Genomic DNA, 21,441 nt, shown 5'->3' on the forward strand with positions numbered 1-21,441 from the left:
TAAAGGAAATCCTAAATGTCATGAACTAGACTTCTGAAAGTAGAGTACGTGAGATGAAAAAAAAGTCTAGCTCCTTTGTTCAGAACATCTACATGGAATCTGAACATTTATAGCAGAAGAACACTGTAGGCCCCAAGAATTTATAACCAGAAGGGAGTATTCATTATATATGTTCATTACTGTATTCACTGGCCTTCTGAAAGTTCTCTGAGGGAAACACTAGATGACATCATTCATACTTTTTACTGACCCTGTAATGACGCAATGGAGCCCTGGTACTGTAGTGGTTACGAGCTACGGCTGCTAACCAACTGGTTGGCAGTTCGAATCCACCAGCTGCTCCTTGGAAACCCTATGGGGCAGTTCTACTCTATCCTATAGGGTTGCTATGAGTCAGAATCAACTCTACAGCAACAGGTTTGGTTTGGTTTAATAACGCAGTGTAAGCCAGTATTAAAAAAAAAAAAAAAAGGACACCATTGACATAAATTTCAGGTTCTCTGATGGAGAATAACCTTTGATGCAGAACAGTCTTCCTGGATGTGCTTACCGGATAGGATTGGGAGGTGGCGGGGGAAGTGGTGGTGGAGGAGGAGGTGGTGGAGGTACTGAGTTCTCAGACTGGTTCACCCGTTTCTGGAGTTCATCAACTGTACAGAGAGCAAGCATTCAGAAGAGAGCTGAAATAAGAACTGAACATGTTTTCTGCACACATAGGAAAAAAAAAACCTCTCTCAACATCAAGTACTTTTTATCAAGACAAAGTTAGAAATTTCAATATGAAACTGTAGAATTTTTTCTCTAGTCTATTATTACTAATGCAAGAGAGGCCTTCCATCTGTTAAAAGAAAAAAATACCATCTGCTATAGATACAACTACAGAAAAGAAAAAAAAAATTCAAGATGATGGCTGAGTGAATGAATGGGAGAATAAGGACTGAGTAGGTTGAAGAAATATTTGTAACAACACAGTACACTACTCAAACACTAAGAAATTGTTCATACTTGACTTTAAAAGTGGACAGACTAAGAACTGATTGTAAAGATAACATTTAAAAGTGAATTTTAATAGTTGCATACTTCCCTCCCCCGCTTAATTTCCTTCACAAACTGTAAATACTAGAGTCCTTGATTTTAACCATCTTACCGTATTTATTCATTATGTTAAATTTACTCAGGCTCCCAAATGTTTGTAACTCAGAAGCTTGTTGCACTTTTAAAGAGCATTCTGGAGATGTAACTTATTCACTCGATTCATTCATTCAAGTTACTAATTCAACAGACATTTAGTAAGTACCAACAATGTGAAAGAGCCTATACTTGGTGCTATCCAAGACACACTTCCTGCCTCCAAGGAGCTTAAATTTATATCATAGATTCAAATACCTATAATATGGGTGAATGGACTATAGTTACTGAGTACTCTGTGTCTGTACTCAGGAGCTAGCTCCACAGCCATTCCATTTGGCATGACTTCCCACTGACCTGTCCATTGGTTTTGACCTTCACTACTTAAACAGGCAGTGTGGGCTATGCTTTTGGCACTAAGAATCCTCTAGTTACTTCCATATGCATGGGTCCATCTCTCCAGAGGAAATTTGAGTCCCTTGAGAGCAGAAGGTATGGTTTCTTTTCTTCTGTGTTTGTTATAGCATCCCAGAGTAGGGCTGGTAGCTCAGATAGCAGGTATGAAATAAACACGTTCACAACTGAACTTCAAACTATCTCTAGTGCCTGCCCCGCTTCCTGCATAATACAGACAGCTTTGCCTGCCTACCGGCTGCCCCGATAGTCACTACTCACTGAAAACAATGGACGACTTCTTGATGTTAAATCAATTTTTAAGAAATAAATTCCAATCAATTTTCATCATAGATTAGAAAGCATTGAATGTTTTTAAAAGGAAAAAAGCCTACATGGTTCTTCTGCATGGATTTTAAAATTCTAGTATAAAATTAACCAAAAATATCTGAAGTGAATACTGAAGCTGTTATAAAGGGAATGGCCTGCCTCCTTAAATTACCTGCCTTCCAGCAGAAACTTATTACTTATGCCTATGTGGTAATCTAACTCTCAGATTCCTGGTAAGCCTTCTAGAACCGAATGAATAAATCCTTTGATTTAAGTATCCCCTGGTGTTATAAAAGTTTTTCCATTTAATACATATATTGTTGCCCGATGTATTGTTAGGTGTGATATTGAAAGTATTATTTCATGTGTATAATTAGACACCAAAGATGAAGGTAGTTTAAACTTAAAAAGTTTAATTCTTTTTTAAAATGCACCCTAAAGTGAATGCAATAAAGTAAGTACTTAATGAACACTCTTCTCTAAGGAACTGGGAAGTGCTGAAGGTTTTGGCATCCCCAGGGCAATGGTATCTCTGTCTCTCAATTCTGCATGCGATGCTAACAAAGGCTCTGAGAGCAAAGAGAAGTCTAAATATTTGTGACTCATCTGATTTACAGTGGCCACTCTAGTAAATTACAATAGTTAAAAATGAAGCAATTTAAAAACAAATCTTGATATTTCTCAACAGCATTCATAAATGTCCTGGGCTAACTGTATGCCAGGTTTTGAACCGGACATGAGAGAGTCACAACTTAACAGTAAGACACAGTAGCCTATTCAATGCTTTTACCAGAATGCTTTAAATTTCTGGCCTTCTCCTCAGAATTCTGATACTTCAACTCCAACTCCTTCTTATCTTCTTCTAGAAGTCCCAGCTGCTGTTTGAGGTTATGGATCTCCTTGTGGAGTGTTTCATTTTCTAGTTGTTCTTCTAATTCTTTGACCTGTAAGTTATAAGCAAGCTTTTATATGCTGGTACTTTTCCCTCTGTCAAGGAAAAGAGAGGGAAAAAATAATTGTTTCCCTTTCATTTTGCACTTCACAGCAAAGAGATAACTGTCCATCTTAAAAACCACGCAAATTCTGGGATAAAGATGATACTTAAAGTAGTTATCAGCTACTTGACTCGATATAAATTTTACTGATTTGATAAATTACGGTGTGTCCATTAAATGAAATACTATGAAACCATTTTAAATCACATAGCGCACTACACACTGACATGGGAAAATACATTATCAATTGAAAAATCAGATGATAGAACAATATGCTTGTCATCACTCCATTTTATCTCTCTCTCTCTCTATATATATATATATACACACACACACACATATATATACATATACATGTATTCATAACATATATTTACATACTTTGGATATGACCAAAATATGGGATTCTTGCGTAATCTCAACTTTCTTTCTTCTTTAAGTTTTTCTATATTTTTTAAACCTCTTTTTTTTACAATGAGCGTATATTATTTTTAAAATCACAAAAACAATACACAAGAGCTACGTTTAAAAGACTGTTGAATCTGCAAGGGAATTTACAGACAGGTAAGAAATATTTTAAACCACACAAATGAGAAGAGTATCCAGAATGATTATATAGTACAACAGTTTTAGAAGTAGTGATTGCTATAATTTCACTCATAACTTTTTATATACAATCTTCAGTACCTCTACCCATGCTCCAATAAAGTATAAACCAAACTCCCTGCCGTCAAGTCGATTCTGACTCAGAGCAACCCTACAGGACAGAGTAGAACTGCCCCGTAGGGTTTCCAAGGCTGTAAATCTTTACGGAAGCACACTGCCACATCTTTCTCCCGTGGAGCGGCTGGCGGGTTCAAATTGCCAACCTCAGGGTTAGCAGCAGAGTGCTTTAACCACTGTGCCACTAGGGCTCCTCCCAACATGGTACATACACAATAATTTAGCCCTACACCTTAGTTCGATTCAGTAGGTTACAGGCATGTATCATTTACTAAATGAGTTAACTGCAAGTAGTTGGACTTTTCAGAACAAAAAGCTAAATTCTAGATAAGCTGAATAAAAAGCACATTCTTTCTTTCTCTCTTTATTTGAAATGGTATTTCCTGCACCTAAAACCCAAAACCCATTTCCACCGAGTCGATTCTGACTCATAGCAACCCTATAGGACAGAGTAGAACTGCACCACAGGGTTTCCAAGGAGCGCCTGGTAGATTTGAACTGCTGACCTTTCGGTTAGCGGTCAAACTCTTATTCCTGCACATGGCGGGGGTGGGGGGAGAGAAACTCCTTTGGTCCCATGCTGTTCCCTAGTCCTCTTTTCCAGGGGCAACCACTGTTACCAGCTTCTTGCCTATCCATTCAGAGGTACTCTACACATACACCAGCATTTCTTATTAAGGAGGAAAAAAAAAAAAATCAACACTACCTCACCAACAACTTTGTAAACAAACTTCAGAACATCCAAAAATTAAATGTCAATATTGCTGCTGAAAGAAACTTTGACAGGTGATAACAAATAGCAGCTAACAGCCTTTCCTTCACAAGCTAGGTATGTTGTAAGCAGCATAAATATTGATGTAATTTTTCTTAAGTGGTTTCTTTAATTTGAAAGTCTTTGTTCCACCTCTTTGCCTCCCCTCCTCTCCCACCTACCACAATGCCTATCTTTTCCTCCCCAGCACACAGAGGTAGGCTGTGTCAGCTGGAATAGCTCCACTCATACAAATTAAAATAACCACTTAGGAAGTCTTTAAATATACACATTTGTGCAAGTTTACAAAATCAGAAATTATCCCAAGCAAACAATTACTACTAACGTAGAATTTTCTTTTCCTCCCTCTCTGAATAAAACCTATGCCCTCACGCAAGCTTTTTGAGACAAATATACCCTTCTAGCGTATGCAGTCCCCAAAAAACACAATCAGCTCACAGATTTCCAAACTATGCATTACCCAAGCTCTTTCTGAGTCATCTCTCTTTCCTTTACTTCTTCTGATCCTTTGAACAGCTTAAGGATCATCATGAAGTCTAATCGTGTACAATAAATTTTAGTTGAGCATTAAATCAGGTCCATTTGCTAAATTTTTTCCTAAAAGATCCCTGGAAGGAATTAGTAACTAAGGCAAAATATGGAATTACAAATGACTGGGTTGAATATACATGTATCTTTAAGACGCCAGAAGAATATCTAATAGTACCTTTTGTTGATGCTGAATTCTCTCTTCTTCAAGGAGCTGGGTGAGTTTTGCATTTTCATCTAAAGCTTTCAAAAGTTGCTGGTCAGGAGCAGAGCTCTGTAGCAGAAGGTGGCTTTGTCTCTTTAGCTTGTTTTGTTCAATGAACATCTGCAAAAGTTAATTATGAAAAAGTATAAACCAAACAATCCCACATAGCTACCCAACTATAACTTGAGCAAAAGGAAAAGTACATGGAATTTTTATTAAAAAGTTAAAGACAATTTCTGAATTGTACAGCATAACAGTTTTAGAAGTAGTAATCGCTAAAATTTCATTCATAACTTTTATACAGTCTTTGGTACCTTTACCCCGGCCCTCAACAAGGTATATATACACAATAATTTAGTCCCAAACTTCAGTTTTATTATTTTATTATTGCTTCAAAATACATTAATACTAATAATAATTGCTGTTTTTGTTAGGTGTCATCAACTCGGTCCCAACTCATAGCAACCCTGTGTACAACAGAATGAAACACTGCCAGGTCCTATGCCATCCTCACGATCGTTGTTATGTTGGAGCCCACTGTTGGGGCCATTGTGACAATCCATCTCATTGATGGTCTTCCTCTTTTTCACTGACCTCTAATTTACCAAGCATGACGTCCTTCTCCAGGGACTGGTCCCTCTTGATAACATGTCCAAAGAATGTGAGATGAGGTCTCACCATCCTTGCTTCTAAGAAGCATTCTGGCTGTACTTCTTCCAAGACAGATTTGTTTGTTCTTCTGGCAGTCCACGGTATATTCAATATTCTTTGCCAACACCATAATTCAAAGGCATCAATTTTTCTTCAGTCGTCCTTATTCATTGTCCAACTTTCACATGCATAAGAGGCAACTGAAAATACCATGGCTTGAGTCCGGCACATCTTAGTCCTTAAAGTGACATCTTTGATTTTTAACACTTTCAAGAGGTCTTTTGCAGCAGATTTGCCCAATGTAATACGTTGTTTGATTTCTTGACTGCTGCCTCCATGAGCACTGATTATGGATTCAAGTAAAATAAAATCCTCGACAACTTTAATATTTTCTCCATTTATCATGATATTGCTTATTGGTCTGGTTGGGAGGATTTTTGTTTTCTTTAAGTTGAGGTGTAATCCATACTGAAGGCTGTAGTCTTTGATATTCATGAGTAAGTGCTTCAAGTCCTCTTCACTTTCAGCAAGCAAGGTTGTGTCATCTGCAGATCGTAGGGTGTTAATGAGTCTTCCTCCAATCCTGATGCTGTCTTCTTCAAACGGTCCAACTTCTCGCATTATTTGCTCAGCATATAGATTGAATAAATACGGTGAAAGAATACGACCCTGATGCACACCTTTACTGACTTTAGACCACACAGTATGCCCTTGTTCTGTCTGAACGACTGCCTCTTGGTCTATGTACAGGTTCCGCATGAGCACAGTTAAGTGTTCTGGAATTCCCATTCTTCACAATGTTATCCATAATTTGTTATGAGCCACGCAGCCAAATGCCTTTGTATAGCCAATAAAACACAGGTAAACACCTTTCTGGTATTCTCTGCTTTCAGCCAAGATTCATCTGACATTAGCAATGATATCCCTCCTTCCACATCCTCTTCTGAGTCCAGCTTGAACTTCTGGGAGTTCCCTGATATACTACTGCAACTGCTTTATATTCATTCTATCACCTAATCATTAGAACAACCTTGTAAGCGGATACTATTATCACCCATATTTTACTGATATGGTAACTGAGGCTCAGAGGAGTTAAGCAACTTTCCCAAGGACAGAGTGGCCAAACCAGAGATCTGTCTGATTTACAAGACCCATGTTTTAACCACCTGGCTGATCACATTCGCTATTCACTAGACCTAAAGTTTTGCTTTAAACTAACTCAACAGTGTAAGTAGTTAACAGTAGGTGGGTAAAGGAGAGAAGTTATACTAAAATTTACTGAGCACTTATTAAGCAATTTACATATTCATTTAATCCTTACAACGTTACATGATTGAAAACAACACTATTTTCTATTCATCTATTATTTCTTTTCCCTAACAGAAGTTGGCCAATGGGTAATCCAAGTGTGAAGTGTTTTACAATGTGTGAAATTAGGATCAGTTTATAGCATAGCTTCACATTTTCAGATTCTTAACAGAATGTTAAATGAAATCTGCATTTTTCTTTCACCTGACTCCGCATTTCTTTGTGAGACCGAGCAATAAAGAGAGCATGAGTGAGCGTGCAAGCGTGCGTGTTAGGCTCAAAAAGAGTGAGATTGGAGGCTTCAGCATATTAGGAAACAATAATCAATATTTCATCATAAAACAAACAAACAAAAACAAACTCATTGCCGTCGAGTCGATTCTGACTCATAGCAACGAAGAGTGGCTAGTAGATTTGAATTGTCGACCTTTTGATTAGCAGCTGAATGCTTAATCACTGTGCCACCAGGGCTCATAGTATCTTAAATTTTAGACCAATGATCTAATTAAAATGAACCATTCCTGATTACTACAGTAATTCCTTTATCAAATATTTAAAACTTGACAAGTTACTGTCCCTTGTAGGTGTCTCAGGAAGAACCTCAAGTAGTCAACATGACAGGCCTGCAGGGAGTGGCTGAAGTTGGGTCCCCTAGCTTTCCAGCAAGCAAAGCCATTCACCAATCATGCTTGACAGGCAGGAGCAGGCAGAGAAAAAGCAGATAGCGGGGATGACCAGGACAGAGGTGGTAAAGTCACCAGCAAGGAAGAGCAGGCCATGGGGTACCAGGTCAGCATGAGGGGTGGCTTTATTAGTCTCACTGTACTCCTTCTCTGTGCTTGGGTTCTCTTTGAGAGAAAGGCTAGTGCTCTTTTTCCACGTAGCACTCAAGAAAACGTGTTTAACTTTACATGATTATAAATTATCTCAAGTTTGTTATTTTGGGTAGAAATGTATCAACTCCTGGGGATGGCAGTAACGTGAATTTCTTTTGCAAAACTAAGTCCCGGAATAACCCATTGCCTCTGAGTTGATTCCGACTCTAGTGACCCTATAGCACAGGGCAGAACTGCCCCATGGGGTTTCCAAGCAGCGGCTGGTATATTCAAGTCCCTGAATAGTAACATACATGACGAAAAAAATACATAGGAAAGAAATTGTTGTAAATAAGCATGGTAACTTGAAAAAAAATTACTCAGTAGACCAACTTTGCTAAATTTTATGATACTAAAACAAAATACTTTTACGTAATTTTTTCTCTACAGACATATTTCAAGAGAATTCAAAGTTACCAAATGCTAATGAATTTGATTTTTAGTTATGGTAGGAACTCGCTAGTTGGTGTTATGAAGCTGGTCTCTTCATTTCTCTATCAGACAAATAGGTATCAGAATTTCAGAAAAAAATTTATAAATCTTTCCAAAGAAGAATGAAAACAAGAAGATCTTATATCACTCATCTATAACTCGTTCTTTCCAAAACAGCACAGAAATATCATCTGAATTGTTTGGGGAGAAAAAAGAACCAATTACATAATATTCCCACATGCATATTGGGATACATGTTAAACAAGGCATCTGTACCTTAAAACAAAACTATACGCGATAGCAAGAAAAATATACTCAAGAAATACACAAAAGTCATTAAAAAATTTAAATTGTGTCAAAGAAAGAAATATAGACAGCATAGTTGTGAAGACATTGCCTGTTTTCTTCTTGATGAGGGAGATCATGTTTTTGTTTTAAGTGAACAAGTGGGATTGGAATGGGGGGAAATCTTTTACTTTACACATTTGAGAATTGTTTATAATTTTTATTCCGAAAGATCCCTGGTGGCACAACAGTTAAGCACTAGTCTGCTAAGCAAAAGGTAGGCAGTTTGAACCCATCCAGTGGCTCTCAGGAGAAAAGACCGGGTGATCTGCTCCGGTAAAGATTACAGCCTAGGAAACCCTACGGGGCAGTTCTACTCTGTCATACAGGGTCACTAGCAGTCAGGATCGACTCAACAGCACACAACAACAATAATATATATTCCTTTTGTTAGTTTACTTAAAAGCTTAAAATAAATTAACTGGAAAAAAATTATTTCTAAGGCTCTAGATTCTAAGCTTCCAAAGGACAGGGACCACGTTTGCTTTTCTCCCCAGTGTATTCTCAGTGCCAGCGCAGTGCCTGGCATATAGCAGATGGTTCCTAAAACGCCTGCTGCGCGCACAAAGGAACAGAACGCGGCAGAGCAGTGCCCCTTTTGTTAAACTAAGTCATGTGCCTTTCAGCAGTAGTTATCTGTTAAAAAATGAGAATTTTCAAACCTTGGAAAAGAAAAAACACCCTGGTTCCAATCTAGCTCTACTATGAAAAAAAAAAAAAAAAAAGGTTTTTCTCATTACTGTGCTGAGTGACTCCAGATACCGTAAAATTACCGCACACCATTGCAAACACACATGCTATCAGTAACATAAGTGCTACTGCATTTGCTTTCCTTCCTCTATCTTCTACCTCCTCCTCACTCAGGGTTAACACATCAGCACCATTGTCTCCACCAATCTCTAGGGCTGAAGGCCGTACCGGGTGAGTGGCAGAGTAAATCTTCATTTTCACATTCTTAGTGGAATCCTGCTGCTTCCATCTATCTCCTCTGTTGCTATGGCCTTCAAGTTTTTCTTCAAGCTGCTTTGTATTCTAACATCATTCTACAAACACCAGATGGAAAACTGAAAATGTCTCTCAAAGCAAGACCCTGGCATCCGGGTCAAAGTTAGGCAACCTTTTCAGTTTTGCAATGAACGTTCTTCACAGTATCTCCACCACCCCTCCCAACTGCTTATTTAATTCTATTATTTATATTGGTGCCAGTTTTTCCAGAGGGCTAAGACATACTTTAATTCTTTTTTCTTTCTTCCAAGTAATAGGAGAACAATATTTACTCACCTTTCACTAAACTCTCTGAACAAAATGTATCATAATATTTCAAATCAGATCTGCTTGGACTAAACCTTTTGTAGAGTTCATTGCTAGCCCAGGTACACTGAAGCACAGAAAGATCGCTGCAGAAAACCATAATCTGATTTTCAAATGTCTCTTCCATAACTCCACCCTTTGTCTTCCTTCTACACCTCGGACACCTCCACCTAGGACTGATTTTCATTTCCTCAGCTACTTTCCTCCAACCCACAGTATGCACAGTTACAAAATAGGTACACAGAATGGAGAGCTCATGCGAGTCAGCTCAACACCATGAGATGCTACAGTTCAGCCAGCTGGCGCCTCATCTTTTCCCAGGAAACCAGCCCCGAAGCCATGGAACACCCAATGCCTGCATGTCAACAAAGGTACGCCAGAACGCGAGAAGTGCAACACTTATCTCTCATGTGAGAGGAAAATCATTTCACTGGTGAAAGGCAGAGCTAACGGATGCACAACATGGCAATATTCCACAGCTAATGGAAGAATCAACTCACGTAATGAGAGCACTGTACAGTAGCTGAAGAGAAATACTGATACCATGATACCGTTATCCGAGACGGCACGTGGAGACATGCCCCAGATTCTTAAGGCTATGTGAAACTCATAGGCACCTGGGCAGAAGCTGGACTTTCCATCACAAGTTATGGATATCCTTAAACGTAATTCCTTTCTCCTATACAGCACTTCGCAGTTTGCAAAACAGGTTTTAAAATTTGTACCACTTGATTCTAAAATCCATTTAGTTAGGTTGGTATCATCACGCATTTTAAAGATAAAAAGTAAAATGGAAAAGTGAAGCCCCAAGAGGCGAAGGGACTTCACTGAGGTCATACAACTAGTACCTAACATGGACAAAATTTGAACCCAGATCCAATTCCAAGTGCAGTGCACTTGATACTATTCTGTAACTGCCTCCCTAAATCAGCTTAATTTAAAATCATACATTCTTAGCCAGCTTCAAAAAATATCTTGATATGTCATCAGCAAAGTAATTTAAAAAAAAAAAGTGAAAACCTAGATCTCTGCAAGATACCCACCTCTTGTGCAAATGACTCTGCTTTCTTTCGAAGGTCCTTTTCCAATTCCAGGTTTACTTGCATTTCCTCATATTCTTCTACTGCCAGCATGGATACTGAAGAGGATGAGGAAAAGAAAACAGACCATATGCCACACAAATTATCAGGGACATGGGTGAAAAATAATGTTTAGAAGATTCTTCATACCCTCATCCACTGCTGGTTGGAATATAAAGCAACAGAACCTTCTTAGAGGGCAAGCTGGCAATATGTATCAAAACTCTAAAAATATTCCTCCCCTTTGACTCAACAATCCCACTCCTAGGAATGCATACGCTAAGGCAACAAATCATGAATAACTTTGAATAGCAAAACTCTGAATAGCAAAAAACTGGAAACAACCCAAACATCCACCAATAGAACTGCAGATAAATGAACTCTGGTGTAGTCACCTAATGGAATATGACACAGCAGGGAAAATCAACTATCTCAGCTACACACTTCAATGTGGATGAATCTCACAAACACAGAAAAAGGTGCAGAACAATATGTGCAAAATGATTCCATTTATATAAAGTTCAAAAACATGCAAAATTAAACAATGCTGTTTGGAGATAAATATGTATTTGGCAAAACTATAAATAAAAGGGAGATGATAAAAATTCAAGGGAGGCCATGAGTAGGGACGGACACTCGAGGGCCTGTAAGGCACCAGCAGGTAGGGAAATATTTTTTCCTGGTATTCTCTTCGTCTTCCATATATATTATAAACACATTTAACAAAAAAGTTTAACGTATATATAGGCACTTTTTAAAGAATGGAAGAACAGACACTAACATTAACAATGCTTATCTCTGGATTGTAAAGGTTGAGATTTATTTTTTCTTTTCCCATGTGAATCTTCTGGTAGCACAGCGGAAGAGCTGGGCTGCTAACCAAATCTACCAGCCACTCGCTGGAAACCCTACGAAGCAGTTCTACGCCGCCTATAAGGTCGCTATGAATCAGAACCGACTCGACGGCACCTAACAACGGCAACAGTATAAATTTTCTAAATTTCTCACCCCCAAAAAGTGTATTACCTGAGTAAAAAAAGAAAAAAACTATGTTATTTTTACGTGTTCTCCATGTTTTCAAAGAAGAGAAACAACCATGGATCCATTCAAGTCCAAAGAGTCAGGGCTAAATAATCACTGTGGGACAGAAACCTTCCAGAAGATGGTCCTGTCGAACAAGAGCAACATGAACTCCTGCAACGTTTGCCACTCTGTGGCACAGACAGGCCAGAGAGAGCGACGATGCAGTTAGAAATTAGGCGCAACATAAGCAGCTATCACACTAGCCTCTCCATCAGTTTCCAGAGAGGCACCTCAAACCTGAGCTGAGTCATATCAACAAAATCTTTAAAAAGACTCTCTTAATGGCTGTTTTCACACACTGTTCCACCAGAGCACTTCAATGCTAACTGACTAAGGACTGGTTTGCTACGCAATGACCCAGAATTTCAAACCCTGTCCTCTGTAAATCTACTGCCTCCACAGATGGAAGACTAACGGTCTTACGCAAGTAAAGCAACGTAAGTGGTGGTTTGTGAGGTGAATTACAGGTGCCTGAGAGCTAAATGATTTTCAACCCTATTTAAAAAAAAAAAAAAAAGAAATTTCATGAAGAAGACTATGACTATCTGAATCCCTAGGCAAGATAACTGACTTGTGTATTTATTTCTGTAATCTTGCTCTCTCCTAGACAGGGGGCTTGCTAAAGGCAAGGTCCATGTAATTAATCTTTGTAGAATCCTCTGTTTCTAGCATGGTGCATCAAAACTAAAAATTCTCCTACACCAATTCTACCTTCTTAAATGAAGAAAAAGCTGAGGAGATGTTACAGTCTAGTGCATCTTCCACATTTAACCACAAAGTCCTTTATTTACTTAAAAAAAAAAAATCCCAATTCATAAAAGGGTAAGAGTCACCACCTGTAACAACATGGAAGGCCCTGGTCCTGTTAGGGTTGTGGCTTCTGAACTAGGAGAAAGAAAGTGCTATTAAACTCCAAACCATTCTTCAGCGGCTAAAGGAAACAGAAATAAGAAACAGCATACTAAGTCCTCTTCCTTAGAATTGCTTTTGTGCTTGGGTGCCACTCTCTTGGCCTAAACTGGGGTATCTAAGAAACATCCCCATGAGACTCGATGATGTTTCATGATAAGAATAATAAGGTCACTTCTGCCTATATCAGAGTTTTCTCTGGGAGTAGCCATTGGAGAAATTTCCCTTTCACTCTAGTACCAAGTCTGCTTCTCCTGACCAATGAGTGTTTTTTTTGCATGATTCATATAAGTGATCATAAATCCCTCATTGCACTGGCCCCTAGGTAGCTCAGAGCCAGATTTCAGGCACACAGGCGGGCATTGTGCAAGACTTCAGAGCAAGAATGCACTCTGTGTATCAATCTACACTCTCACTTTCCCTTTGTCCCAATTTCCACATGCTCTTAAACTTAAAATTTTATCATATCATGTTGCATGTATTTATGTAAATAACCCTAATCTCTTCTAGATGGAGATACACTACATAACGTACCAAACATATAAACGCTGTGCAGTCAGATGGCCATGGTCCTAGGATATAGGTAGGGCAGAAGCAGTATTTAGTTCTGAAGTTTCAAAATGAGTGAGTTCCAAGTTCCTCAAATGAAAGCACTTTTAAATGTCCCCAGACTCTAAGATGAGTGATAAAACAATAGGAATGAGAGAGGCTTGCAGCTAGACATTATGAAAACAGTGTAAGAGGAGATTCTTGCTACCAGATCTAGGCAGAGGCCTAAAACAACACAAAATGTACATAAGCAAAACAAAACAAATTTCATATGTATTTGAGAAAAAAAGACCAGAAACACATACCTCTATTGCACTTTTCTAAGAATTTTCTCTGTTCAAGAACTTCTGAATTTAAAACAGCTTTTTCTTGTTTGACTTTATTTACCTAAAAATGTGAGAATTTGAGGGGAGAAAAAACACCCAGAATTGTGAAATATGACATATGGCAACGTGTGATACTCAAATTGCCGTTCAACTTTCAACATGAAGTTACAATTTAAAGGAGAAATTGGATTCATGTTTTAGCCTTTTACTAAAGTTCTTCAAAGGTAGCTATTTAAGATAGGATTTACACTTGGTACAGGGTTTATTTTCATATTCCAATTGGCATTGGTATTAGTCCCTAAACATGACAGTGTTCTAACCATCCAGCGTAAATGCCTGCTATCTTTAATGCAAAAATCCAAATAGAGATCACCACTTGAGCCATTCAGTTAGAGACACAAGTTAAATCAAGATTTCGAAGACGGAGCTTACTTGAAGCCTTGTGCAAAGAAAGGCAATGATGCGTTCCTGCTCTTTAAGACAGTTCAAAAATGAAAAATGATTCTCCAAATACTCACTTGAACCCATTCTATCATCTCTCGTATAACGCCTGTGTTGAGGGTACACAGGGGGATAGTCCCTCCCACTGAGCCAGCCATTTACTGGAGAAGCAAAATACTTTCTTCTTCACCACCAGCAATAAAGTGCATGACTGGAAACAGTAGCTATCCTTCCCACAAATTTGCCTCACATCATAAAAAATGGGGACAACAGGGGACATTTCAGTGCTATTTTAGTGTCTTATTTATTAGTGTAGATAGTTAGTACATGAATGTTCATGATTTTATTTTCTATATCTGCCTGTATATCTGAAACGGGGGGGAGAAGAGAAGATTAAAATTGGCACGTGGTTCTCACATCAAAAATTAAATGGCTTCCAACAGAAAGTTTTTAACTTAGCCGTCTCCAAACAGCTTAAAAAACACAAAAGGTCTTGCCGTCAGGCCAGAGATACATACTTCTTCAATTACTTCTACAAGTTTGCTCTTGAGATTTTCCAGTTCAATGGCTAACGTCTTCTTTTCCTCCTGAATAGATACAATTTGATCTTGAAGTTCTGCATTTTAAAGAAGAAGTAAGTGGGGGGAAGCACAATAGAAAGAAATTTATCTTTAAAAGAAGAAATTAATCTGGTCAAAAGAATTTAAAATGCCAGTCCACGTACAGCTTACGGTCAAGGTTATTCAACAATTTAAAGGGAAATGAAGGAGCAAAGGCCAATGGGATCTCGCCAGGGCCTCCCCACCATCAGCCATGTTTAGTAGCAATTTTCTATCAGGTACTCTCGCTACACTAAACGTACCAGATCTTGTTTTCTTTGTATTCTATCAAACCTATATTCTAGAAAACTATCTGGCACTTTGGAAACAGACTTTAAGCTTTCAGCAATACAAATTAAAGCATTGTATTAATTTCTTTATTATTTCATTATGGCCATGGGTTCTTGTCACAGTACAATATAAACAAACAATTGTGCAGTTAATAATTTGGAGATTTTTATTTGAAGAAAAAAATCCTGATTTGCTGCCAATTTATAGCCCTTATACATTATTTGAACTGACTCAAAACATAACCTATTTGAAAGAAGGGTTAATGTTAGTAATTTTCTCTCCAGAACTGTGGGTGTTTTGTTTCTTAATTCATTTAATATTTTTTATTATTGGGATTTAATGAAAAACGTGTTAATAGAATGAAAATATTAGCAACTGTAAGTGTAAAAGCTTCGGTGTTAGATTAAAGTTACTTCTACCATTCAAATGTTAAAAAATATACATGGATTAATACAAAGTACTTCAGTTTATACCCAGGCCTACAGTTTTGCCACTTGATTTTTAACTGCTTTTAATTTCTTACCCTTCTCCAAGGGCAATAAGAAATCTGCTATGTGATTATTTATAAATTAAATCCAACTTTTAACATGAACCCAGCTTGACGTTCTCAGAGACTTATTTCTAAATCACTTTCTCCACTGCCTGGCTAATCCTGAGGAAGAACAAGAGGCCATACTGTTCAAGACCTAACAGATGGGAGAATTCTGAGCAAAACGAAATCCTTTAAACTTCCTTTATCCCTCCACCAATTCTATTTTGTTTTACTTAAGGGGATGGAAGGAGCCCAGTGGCATAGTGGTTAAGTGCTCGGCTGCTGACTGAAAGGTCAGTGGTTTGAACCCGCCAGCTGCTCCATGGGAGAAAGATGTGCAGTCTGCTTCCATAAAGATTACAGCCTTGGGAACCCTATGGGGCAGTTCTACTCTCTCCTGTAGGGTTGCTATGAGCAGGAAACTACTCCAAGGCAATGGGTTTAAGGGGATGGAAGGTTAAATAAGGATGGTGTTTGCAACATCCATTATTCTTTATACTTCCAATTGAAATTTGATCTGTCAAACAAGGAGTATTGCTTTTGACATACACTAAGTCAAATTGTTACAATAGTTACTGAGCCAAAAACTGCTTTCCTATGTCTTTAACATAAACAAAGTGTATATATATATATGCATGAATAAAATTAATGAGTATTAAATAGATACATTATGTGATCTTGCCTTACAGCACTACTTGCTGGCCAACACAGCTGTTTAATATTGCATATTCCTTATAACTCGTTGCCTGACTCAGATGGAAAGTTCTTTGAGGGCACAGACTAAGCAAACTGGGAAAGAATCTTCCCCAAAGATTCCAACAGAGAACCAGACAAACAGGAGGTATTCACTAAATATATTTTTACTCATTCATTCCTTCATTTAACAAAAATATCTTAACCCACAGCCCATATTCTTAAGAAGCATATAGCCTAACCAGCTATTTCTGTCAAGACAAAGCTTTCAAAGGTGTCTAAATGCAAACAAGAAATAACTGATACAGCACAGATCCTATATCCTCCCACAACGATTCTCAACCAAGCTGCACCCTAGGCCAATTAAATCACAATTTCTGGGGGTAGGACCAGGTATCAGTATTTTTTAAAGTTTCCACGATTCCAATGTACCGCCAGGGTTGAGAAGGACTGACCTATCAGGAGTCAAAAAATACGCTCAATAATTAAGCCAAGAGTCCCACCTTTGATTTGCTTCTGACACTGCACTGAGATGCAACTCTCGCCAGCGCCGTCTGTGTCAGTAGCTGAATCGTCGTCATCAATGTTGATCTCTTCAGTTACCACATCTGGTCCTAGCTTGGCCATGTATAACATGCTGATTCTCTTCAGGGTTTTATTTTCTTTATTTAGCTAAGACAAAATATAAAAACGGTTATTTTAACAGCAGTCAAATGAGTGTCTTGGATTTTTAAACAACAGACAAATTAAGCGTATTTTTGTCTTACATATTCATCAACACTCACAGCAGGAAATAACAATTAGCGAATTCACTAAATATGGTTCTATTTACACTTTTTAATATTAAACTTATTATTTTAAGTAAGACCTGATGCCTGGAATACAGCCAGCAGCATGTGAAAATGCTAGTTACAACTGATAAGAAATACGAGAGGAATTAAGATAAAGCATACCAGTATAGATGAAATCAAATTTCAATTCATTCACAGTCATTAACAGTCTTAATTAAGGTGCTTTATTTCAAGCAAATGTTTGGTTGATGGTGTGCTGTGAACACCTTTTAAATGTCGGTTTGCCCAGCACCCCTTCTTTTCTGGACACTGTCACTCCTCTTCATTGCTCCATATGATTTCTATGCAAACAACCATATACCTCAAAGTATATCCCATCCCTCTGGCCACAGCTAATTAGTCCAGGGATTAGGCATGTGACCCAAGCTTGGCCAATCAGATCCCTTCTCTAGGAATCTGGAGGCTGAAACAGAGAGATGAGTTTCTTTCTGCGTCTGGATATACAGAAGCTGATGGCAACCACATTCTACCACTGGATGCAGGAACAGAGAACGGCAGCCTGTAGCAAAGCCAAAAATGAAGCTGATGTGTAGAGAGAGGCAGAAAAAAGCAACGGAGAAAGGGTTTACCCTGGTTCCAGTCCATTTCTGAACTGTTCTCAGCTAATTGATTCTATGGGACTCCAATGTCCCTCTCTAACAAATTTCCACCTTCTTTCTTTTTTTGCATAAGCTAGTTCAAGATGTGTTTCTACTATCTGCACATAGAGTTCTAATACATGGTAAAAGGAAGTTCAAGATGTGTTTCTACTATCTCTATAAAACCAAAAACCAAACCCATTGCCGTTAAGTCGATTCCAACTCACAGTGACCCTACAGGACAGAGTAGAACTTAGAAACCCATGGGGTTTCTAAGGCTGTAATCTTTACAGAAGCAGACTGCTACATCTTTCTCCCATAGAGCAGCTGGTGGGTTCCAATCACCAACCTTTTGGTTAGCAGCTGAGTGCATAACCATTGTGCCACCAGGCCTCCTTATTATATCTATAAAGAGTTCTGACAGTAGGAAAAAAAAGAAAGAAATCCTAATTCATTATTTCTTCTTCTCCGCTGTAGAAATGAGTTGGTCTTTAGTCTGAGTCACTCAATTTTCATCACCTTTAGCTAATGTGTTTACACGTGTACAAATGTGCATATAAGCATTAGTAAGAAGCACACACAAAGACAAAACTGTCCAACGTCCACAGACGGAAAATATGGTTTCGCTTATGTTTCTCTTCTCAACGCTGAAAAATAAAAGGTTTTTTCTTATTTGAGCACATGAAAGTACTCACTAGAGCGATTTCCCTAATAAAATAAAAGACATAGAAATGCAAACACATTCCCTTTACTATGGGCCATAGGCCATCAAGACAAACTCTGAATTTAATCATCGACACTGGAAATAAATACAAACCGAAATATAATTCACTGGAAAACTAACCACCCTTTGCTACTGTAAATCTTACACCAGCATAAGATGTAAGGTACTTCTCTGCCTTTGCTCCTTCATTTCTGCTCATAATTAAGAGCCCCTTGGGATTTCTCACAGGGAAAGCCCAGCCCACTTCCATCTGGGTGACCTGATTCTTACCGCAATAATATGGAATCTAAATACAGTGAAACCTGTGAGAGCCGGACCTCAACAGGATTGCTTTGTTTTTCTGGGTTTTGCAAGTTTTCCACCTTTGATGGGGTGCAGTCTTAGCACTTTCCTATCACTCATTTTAGCGACAAATATTTGCATTTTCCTTCTCTGACAGGTTTCCACCTTACACAGTTTCCGGCTTTCCCATGTTTTACTGTACATCCCAAGGGGCATGCATGGTCTGGAGCCTAAGAGGTTCCCCTGACCTCTCTAGGGAATCAGGAGGAACCTCTTGGAAATGGCTATGAACCTTTTCATGGACTCTTCCTAGGGCCCCTGTAAAACTATATTGAGGGAATCAGACATTGCCCTTTATCCCCAGTCCCAAGCCCACAGCTCCAGTTTCCATAACTCCAAATTCCATGAAGAGAGTCAAGGACAATAGATGAGGCCCATGATTTTCCCAGCCTCTCTTCCTTAAAATGGAAAAGTCAAGTAAACAACATCGTGGGGTCTTCGTCGGAAGCCCTGAATGCCGCAGCATGGCACTAGAAGCATGAGGAACCTTCTTGTCAACTCTCAAACTATGGCATATTTTCTGAATGTTAGGAGAAAATACCAAACTTAGAACAAAGTGAAAAAGCTCAAGACAATGGATCATTCTGCCTCCTAATATTTCAACCAACAATTCTCAACACTACACATCAGAATCTTGAGGAAGCTTCTTAAAATTCCCAGTGCTCAGGCCCCACACCAGATCAAAGTTTCTGCGCCCAGCATAGTGCTTTTTCAGAGCTTCCCCAGTGATTCTAATGCACTTCAAGACTAAAAGCCACTGATGTAGGGTAGCACAATGCTTTAGTATAAAGTCTATAGGACTGATAAAACAGACGGTGAAGAATCTAGCTCTGTCATCAAATTCTGTCTCTGCCTTTGGAACTAACTTAATCTTTCAGTGTCTCAGTTTTCTCATCAGCAAACTAGAGATAAAAATAGTCTCCATTCGCAGGGCAATATGAAGATTAAATGAGATATTACATATAAAGTACTAAATACAGTCATCTAGAGTAAGAATTCAGTCAGCTTAGCTATTAATAGTAACAAAAGAGGTACAGTTTCTGTGTCTTATTAACTTCCCTTTGGAAATCATTTACCAGCTAGTTTTCTTCAACCAACGTATTCATTTAGGCATTTTTATTTTCTCCAAGATACTCATGAAAAATTAAAAATTCTGATTTTTGCCATCCGATGCCTACTACTCATTATAGGGTCACTATGAGTCGGAATCAACTCGACGGCAGCGGGTTAGTGGATGCTTAATTAATTACTTCCCAGGGAACCATCACAATAACACTTGATAACTAAATAGTTAACAGTTCTGTCCTCAAAAGAGTTTAACACTTCTATCAAACCAGGTACCCAAAATCCACCAGCCGCTATCTGGCTACAATAAACCAGTTAACACTGAGTCGACCCCAACTCATGGCAACCCCATGTGTGTCAGAGTAGAACTGTGCTCCACTGAGTTTTCAATAGCTGGCTTTTTTGGGAAGTAGATTGCCAGGACTTTCCTCTGAGATGCCAGTGGGTGAACTCGAACTTCCAACTTTTCAGTTAGCAGCCAAGCACGTTAACCATTTACACTACCCAGAAACTCCCTGGCTGCATTACAACTACTCTATTTAACAAAGTTACTAAACCTGTTGCCAACAAGTCGGCTCCAACTCATAGCAGCCCTACAGGACAGAGCAGAACTGCCTGCTAGGCTTTCCAAGGAGTGGCTGATAGATGCGACCCGCCAACCTTTTGGTAAGCAGTCGCAGCTTGCTGCAGCTCTTAACCACTGCACCACAAAGTTACCAGCTCAAGAAAAAGTTAGTCAGAAATTTTCATTTAAGTCTTCCTAAATACCATCTTCATATTTTGAAAGAAGATATATAACATATATATAGGTGAAGTGTTATGTACATACTAACTGAATATTTTTGAGAACTCTGCAGTCACAAATTTTGGCTAAGCAATTTCACTACAGTTATTTTTCACTGAGTTATAGGTTAACAGCATGCCACTTGTTTTTGGGAATCCTTCTATCTTCAGTCACGAGACAAAAATAAATCTTGTATAACCCCACAGTAACAGAACCTTCCACTGCACTCAAACGCAAATGAGAGTTTTTATATTGGGCGCATTTTAATGAATATTTAAAGGTACAAAATAAGCAAGTTAAATGACTTTGGACCATATGACTTAAATAGTTGGTCTACATTTATTAGTTTAACCTCCACATTTTTGTGAAGCAAAGTATCCATACTGACTTTTTTTTTTAATTGTAAGGTCAAACTGAATCGTAAGAATTAAACATTCCATTTGTCATTAATTTGACGGCAAGGATTTATAAATGTAAGAATTTATAGAAACTTTGCTACTCAAAAAATGGAACCTACCTTAGAAAATGCCAATTGATACCTAAATCAGGACATGCTGTTATCATTTATTGATCATACATATAATGACGCGTCTAAATTT

At 38.4% G+C, this 21,441-nt stretch overlaps 1 protein-coding gene across 3 annotated transcripts in view; it reads right to left on the minus strand.

Moving 5' to 3' along the window:
• Positions 1-21,441, minus strand: part of SHTN1 (shootin 1) — a 99,067-nt gene that overhangs the window by 40,952 nt on the left and 36,674 nt on the right. For all 3 annotated transcript variants that reach the window (XM_004374878.3, XM_023729984.1, XM_023729986.1), the window contains 7 exons: positions 17,002-17,170; positions 14,902-14,999; positions 13,922-14,003; positions 11,040-11,134; positions 5,048-5,194; positions 2,642-2,795; positions 551-650 (listed from right to left, as the gene is read on the minus strand). In XM_004374878.3, coding sequence (XP_004374935.2) covers positions 551-650; positions 2,642-2,795; positions 5,048-5,194; positions 11,040-11,134; positions 13,922-14,003; positions 14,902-14,999; positions 17,002-17,170 — 845 coding nt within the window. The remainder of the gene's footprint in view (positions 1-550; positions 651-2,641; positions 2,796-5,047; positions 5,195-11,039; positions 11,135-13,921; positions 14,004-14,901; positions 15,000-17,001; positions 17,171-21,441) is intronic.

This window comes from Trichechus manatus, unplaced genomic scaffold (genome assembly GCF_000243295.1).
Source record: "Trichechus manatus latirostris isolate Lorelei unplaced genomic scaffold, TriManLat1.0 scaffold00031, whole genome shotgun sequence".
In the NCBI taxonomy this organism is placed as follows: domain Eukaryota; kingdom Metazoa; phylum Chordata; class Mammalia; order Sirenia; family Trichechidae; genus Trichechus; species Trichechus manatus.